The following is a 6,174-nucleotide window of genomic DNA, read 5'->3' on the forward strand; positions in this document are numbered from 1 at the left end:
CTGCATACAAGTCTGTCTTTCTCCAGACCTCTTTCACCATCTTCCCAATGCAGCAAAAAACAAAACAAAACCCTTCCAGCTGGACAGAAGACAAGAAAAGCTGGAAGACTGGGCTGCCATAAAAAAGACTTTGTAAAAAGGAGCTTCTTTTTCAGTGGTTTTGTTAACTGAGGCATGACTGTACCATTTAAGTTCCAGCAAATTTAATTTACACATTTTCTTATTTTTCAGCCATATGCCAGCAGTTTCTGGAGGAGTAGAAAACTGGATGTTGCAAACACACTTACACCCACACAAAATACAACTTCAAACGTAGGTTTCTACCTGTCAAATGCCCAAATCCTGCCTGTTCTAATTTATAATTCGATTTGCTTTTTCATTCATATGAAATGAATCAAGAAATAGTTCTAAAATTGCGTATTTTAAATATGGATTGTATATGTAAATCAGGATTGAGGAAGATCCTTCCCTTAGAGCTTGATGCACGCTAGAGCTGATTAAATGTATGTCTGTTTCTTCTATAAATATCATATTGGATCAAGAATGAGAAAAGGGGCTTGTAATTTAACCAAAAGTAGAGACGTTCAGGGGAATTTAACCTTTCCTTTCCTCCAGCGAACACTGATTTTTGCTACTACTGATATAACATTCTTGTTTATCAATTGAGAACATAACGCTAAGAACAGTGAGAAAGACTCAGCCTGTTTCCCTTGTTCTTGCTTAGCATTTCAGATTCCATAACTTGGTGGCAGTTTTAAGACCCAGAGAATTTAAACATTTGTCCCAAATCTTTCTTGCCGTGTTCAAATAGAAAAGGCGCACTCCCAAGTATTAGATGGACCATGGCTGCACCTACACTGCAGAATTAATGTACTTTGATACCACTTTAACTGCTAAATGCTATGGAATTCTGGAACTTGTAGCTTTGTCAAATGGGGAGAAATTGGAAGTATGATCCTGCAATTGTGGTAATGGTTTTCACATGACGTCGTGTTCAAAGTGATATTATCCCATGAATAACCCATTATTATCGTGCAAATGCGCTAATGGTTTTCACACGACGTCGAGGTGAAACGTGATCAAAGTGCCATTAACCCATGAATAACCAGGCAAGACGCAGCAGTAAATCATTCATAGGATTTTCCTGTGAATTACTTTTTGCTGCTTATTGCCTGGTTATTCCCTGGTTATTCACAGGATAATGGCTCTTGTGTTAATCTCATTTTAATAGCATTTTAGCATCAATGAAGGACACATATGGGAATTGTAGAAATGGAGGGATTCTGGGAATTGTAGTTTGTGGTGGCAATTCCATAGCACTGAGCCAATGGCAGTTAAAATGGCGTCAACCTGGATTATTTCTGCTGTGTGGATGCACTTTATATTCGTGTGTTGTGTTTTAAACTTTGTGAAGCTCTCCCTATATAGGTTTGTACAGTTCTCTTGCGGTTTGTTTGTATTGTCATACTCTATATGTTTGACGTATCTCTTTAATCCCAGGACTTCCGTTTACTTGTTGAGTGACACGGAGAAGAGCCAATAAGAAAGGGAGAACGCATAGTCAGCCCCGCCCAGGTAATAGAGATAGAGCTATGTAGAGGTAGCAGTGGAAGGCAATTCCCTTGCCGCGTTTGATTGGATAATTCTGAGGCGAAGCCCCTCCCCCGGTCTCTATCCCGCACTCCCATTGGCTGCTTGAAAGCAAGGCGTTCCACTCTTTGGAACTCGCAATGCTGGCTCTGCTCTGGTTCGGGCTGGCCGGGAGTTTTCTCTCTGCTCTGCTGGCCCTCCGTTTGCTGGAGCCTCCTCCGCCTGGAGCCTCTTCTCTAAGCCTGGCGGGTGTCTTCCAGGATCTCCTCCGATATGGGAAGACCAAGAGCGGCTGTGGGCTTCGCCCTGCCCGGCTCCAGACCTTCGACGTCCCCAAGAGGTGACTCTTCCCCCTTTAAAGGGTGCATCCACACTGCAGAAGCGATGCGGTTTGATACCGCTTTAACCTCCATGGCTCCAGAATCATGGGAAAGGGAGTTACTTGTGGCACCAGAGCTCTAGAAAAAGCTAAGGGCTGCATCCGCACTGGAGAGATAACCTGGTTTGGCACCGCTTTAAGTCTTTGCTGGGAGTTGGAGTTTGTTGGGCCCCACAACAAGCTCCAACTCCCAGAATTCCATAGCCTTGAGCCAGACAAAGACTTAAAGCGGTGCCAAACCGGGTTATCTCTCCGGTGTGGATGCAGCCCAAGGTGCAAAACACACTGCAGAAATAATCCATTTTGAGACCGCTTTAACTGCCCAGGCTCAGTGCTAGGGAATCCTGGGAATTCCCATTTCCAGTGGAAGTTAACTTCTCACCGAGCAAAGCAATTACTTTCTTTCCCTCTATTTTCCTTAGTCTATATGGAGTGAACACATTCTTCAAAGCACTTATACAGAATCATAGAGTTGGAAGAGACCCCAAGCGCCATCCAGTCCAACCTCTGCCATGCAGGAATTCACAATCAAAGCACCCCAAACAGATGGCCATCCAGCCTCTGTTTAAAGACCTCCAAAGTAGGAGACTCCACCACACTCTAAGGCAATATATTACACTGTTGAACAGCTCTTACTGTCAGGACGTTCTTCCTAATGGTGAGGTGGAATCTTTTTTCCTGTAGCTTGAATCCATTGCTCTGCATCTTATTCTCTAGAGCAGCAGGAAAAATGCTTGCTCCATTCTCAATGTGACACCTCTTTAAATACTTAAACAGGGCTGTCATGCCACCCCTTAACCTTCTCTAAACATACTCAGCTCTGTAAGCTACTCCTCATAGCACGTGGTTTCCAAACCTTTTCACCATTTTGGCCACCTTTCTCTGGACAGGCTGCAGCTTGTCCACATCCTTTTTGAACTGTGGTGCCCAGGATTGGACACAATGTAGTTCCAGCCATGCACAGGTTTGGATGTATCGGCAAGCATGGGGAATCCTGAGGTTTGCAGAAGAATCAGAAACAAGTCATTTCGGTCTGAGTATGTTCCATGGCTGTGACAGACTAGCTGGTTTTGGGGCATGGAAGCGAAGAGAATGGCCTGGAATATAATAGAGCAAGGCATAACATGAACAGATGTACTCCACACTGTAATGGTCTAACCGATCTGATTTTGTTGGTGCTGTGCTAGCTGTAGGAAAGATAGCCGATTATGAGGATATGTGGGATTTGGTAGATCTTTATAGGTTATTAGAGTAAATTAATCATGAAAATGATGATTTTTTCTTCAGATGGTTCTATCACTTCTATGTTATATCTGTAATCTGGAATGGTTTCCTGCTCCTGTTGCTTCTGCAAAGCCTGCTAGCATCGTGGCCCTTCCCCATTTGGCTTCAGGAACTGCTCAGCATTCTTGATGGAGTATTACATTACCAAGATGGAGGCATGCTTGCTTCTGCGAATGGTATGAACTTTTGTTTGTAGCGTAAAATCCTCCAGGTTTTTCTTTTCAAGAAGGATGTTCGACATAAACCAGGGATGGGACACCTGTGGCCATCCAGATGTTGTTGAACGCAGCTGTTCCTATCTTTGGCTGTATCTACACCGTAGAATCAATGGAGTTTGACTGCCATGGCTCAATGCTGTGGAAATCTGGAATTTGTAGCTTTGTGAGATATTTAACCTTCTCTGTCAGAGAGCTCTGGTACCACAACGAACTACAAATCTCAGGATTCCATGGGATGGAGCCCTGACAAATAAAGGGGTGTCAAACTGCATTAGTTCTGCAATGTGGCAACAGACTTTGTCTGTCTTTGTTTAGCTAGGGCTGCTGGGAGCTGCAGTTCAACATCTGGAGGACTGTAGAAATCCTATCCTTATTATGATGTGTTCCACCACTTATATCCTAATATTACTGTTACTAATACTACTATTCTCTCTTGCTACTATCCCAAAAGAGCTCTTTATGAACATGTAAATTAGTTTAACAATAATCTCACAGCAGAGTGAAGTCACATAGATGGGAAGAAACTATTTATTTTACAGAAATTCACTGTTCTGAAGTGGCCAAGATCTTTCATACAGAATGTACATGTAGTAAAGGAACAACTTCTAACATGCCTAATTTTCTCCACTAGTATTTAAAGCTACATAGAATTCTGCATGCTAATTCATTGCTCAGTTAGAAATATTACTTCTTTTTACCTGCTTTCTAATGAAACTTTTTCTGTGACTAAATTCAGTAATGCTGGTGAAGAGATGGATTGTTTACACAGTGACCTATGTTGGATTTCTAGGTGGTGAATCCCTGTCTGCTTTCCTGGTATGCCTTTTTGTCTGGTTAAATAGCTGTAGGCGATTACGCGAGTGTCTTCATATCAGCGTATTCTCTGGAGGTGTCATTCATATCGTACAGTACTGCTTTGGACTCTGTTACTATGTTCTGGTGGGCTTAACAGTTTTATGTCAAGTGCCAGCCAATGTCCGGGAAGGTATGTTCTGTCTTTAACATTCTTGTTAACTGAGGTGTAACTGTATTTAGTTATTTATTGGGTACATTTATATCCCACCTTTCCACCAACAAGCTCTTCCTCTCCACTGTGTCCTGTACAGTAGGTCAGACTGAGAGAAAGTGACTGCCCAAGACTAACTGATGAGATTCATGGTCCAGAGGGTACTAGAAACTTGATAACTCACTTCCCAGTTCAGTATTCTAGCTGCACATTGGGTCATAATGTTCTGGTCTTATATAACTATAAGGGAGAGGAATTTCAGTGATTGGAAACCTAGCCTGCATTGTAAGAGGTATGCCTAGAGCCTACCTAGCAAATCTTAAGTCCAGGCTAAGACATTCCTTCTTACCAAGGCATATAATGTTTCTGCATTGTCTCTGTACTTTCTCTTAACTATGTTGCTTAGATAATGAGGCTTATTGAATTCCACCCTGAAGTATTTCCTATTTCTACCTAATGCAGGCAAAGATCCACAACTAGCAGTCCATTGGTATCATGCTGTAGGACTCTTGATGTTCATTTGGGCCTCTTTTCATCAACATAGATGCCATGTGATTCTAGCTAATCTTAGAAAAAATAAATCAGGTAAGATATTTTTCTGCTTTTGTCTTGTACACTTTTTTATCCTTTCATGTAAAAAAATATTACAGCACTAGCCATATCAACTGTCTTTCTGATGAATCACTGGAAATATTTAAACCCAGAGTGTACATATGATGAAACAATAGCAGATTGCTGTCTCTTTAAATGAAGATATATCCCAATCATGTGTAAGTAGGGAGAGGGGTTCCGTTCAAAGAGCTAAGTGGAATGTGTAGTTGAGAGGAGCTGCACCCTCTTTTCTACCCACTCCTCTCTGTCTCCCAATATTCTTCCCCCCCCCCCCCCCCCAACTTGAGCTCTTAGGTAAGTGTAGGCAGTAGATGTAAGTGACAGACCTTAGGGTGGGAAGTTTCAGGTACTGGAAATGTTCAGCACTTTTTGCCTGTCATCCTCCATTTGATCTCTAAGTTATAACCCACATCCCACTTTGGAAATGATTGGAACAGATCCGCATTTAATGACATAACTCTCCTACTATTATGTATGGGTTAATGGATCTGTTAAATAGACTCTTGGGAGCAACTTTTAGATGGAGTTGTGAATTCGCAATCTACATGGGAGGTGGATTTCCAAACATGATTTTTCCATATTCACACCATCTTTATTGCTTTATATGGTTTGAGGCAGACAGGCAGACTTATGTTCTGTTGCTCTTGATGCAACTAAGGCTGGTACAGACCGCTGCTTTACAGTGGCCTGGGGCCGAAATTAGGGTTAGGGAGAGCAGAACGTCCGCATGCTCTGCACTCTCCTAGTGTTATTTTGGGCGTTTGCCCCAATAACATGCCTCATGTGCCGCCTTTAAATGGCACAGTGCACAAGAGATGTCACCGCGCCGCTCCAGACCACTAGTGGCACCTTGGCAGCAGCGTGGAAAGGAACCACATTTCGCAGCTCCTTTTTGGAGCACATTGTTGCCCGTGCTGTGCAGTCACCGTGGCAATGATGCAGGGCAGCCCCTAAGTCCATTGCTGCAGAAAGTGAGGAACACAATTGATCATGCTGATACAAGAGGTGGACCTTATGGATCAACAGAATATAATTTATGAATTCATAAACAGGGAACTGAAAAAGCATCAGTACTGAGGATCTAT

The 6,174-nt window shown here is 42.6% G+C and overlaps 1 protein-coding gene across 1 annotated transcript in view; it reads left to right on the plus strand.

Moving 5' to 3' along the window:
- Positions 1–1,722: 1,722 nt before the first annotated feature.
- The window catches only part of SRD5A3 (steroid 5 alpha-reductase 3), a 6,841-nt gene continuing 2,389 nt past the window's right edge, over positions 1,723–6,174 (plus strand). Inside the window, exons 1-4 of the mRNA XM_042470465.1 lie at positions 1,723–1,930; positions 3,257–3,429; positions 4,262–4,456; positions 4,940–5,062. Coding sequence (XP_042326399.1) covers positions 1,731–1,930; positions 3,257–3,429; positions 4,262–4,456; positions 4,940–5,062 — 691 coding nt within the window. The 5' untranslated portion in view covers positions 1,723–1,730. The remainder of the gene's footprint in view (positions 1,931–3,256; positions 3,430–4,261; positions 4,457–4,939; positions 5,063–6,174) is intronic.

Source organism: Sceloporus undulatus, chromosome 5 (genome assembly GCF_019175285.1).
Source record: "Sceloporus undulatus isolate JIND9_A2432 ecotype Alabama chromosome 5, SceUnd_v1.1, whole genome shotgun sequence".
NCBI lineage: Eukaryota > Metazoa > Chordata > Lepidosauria > Squamata > Phrynosomatidae > Sceloporus > Sceloporus undulatus.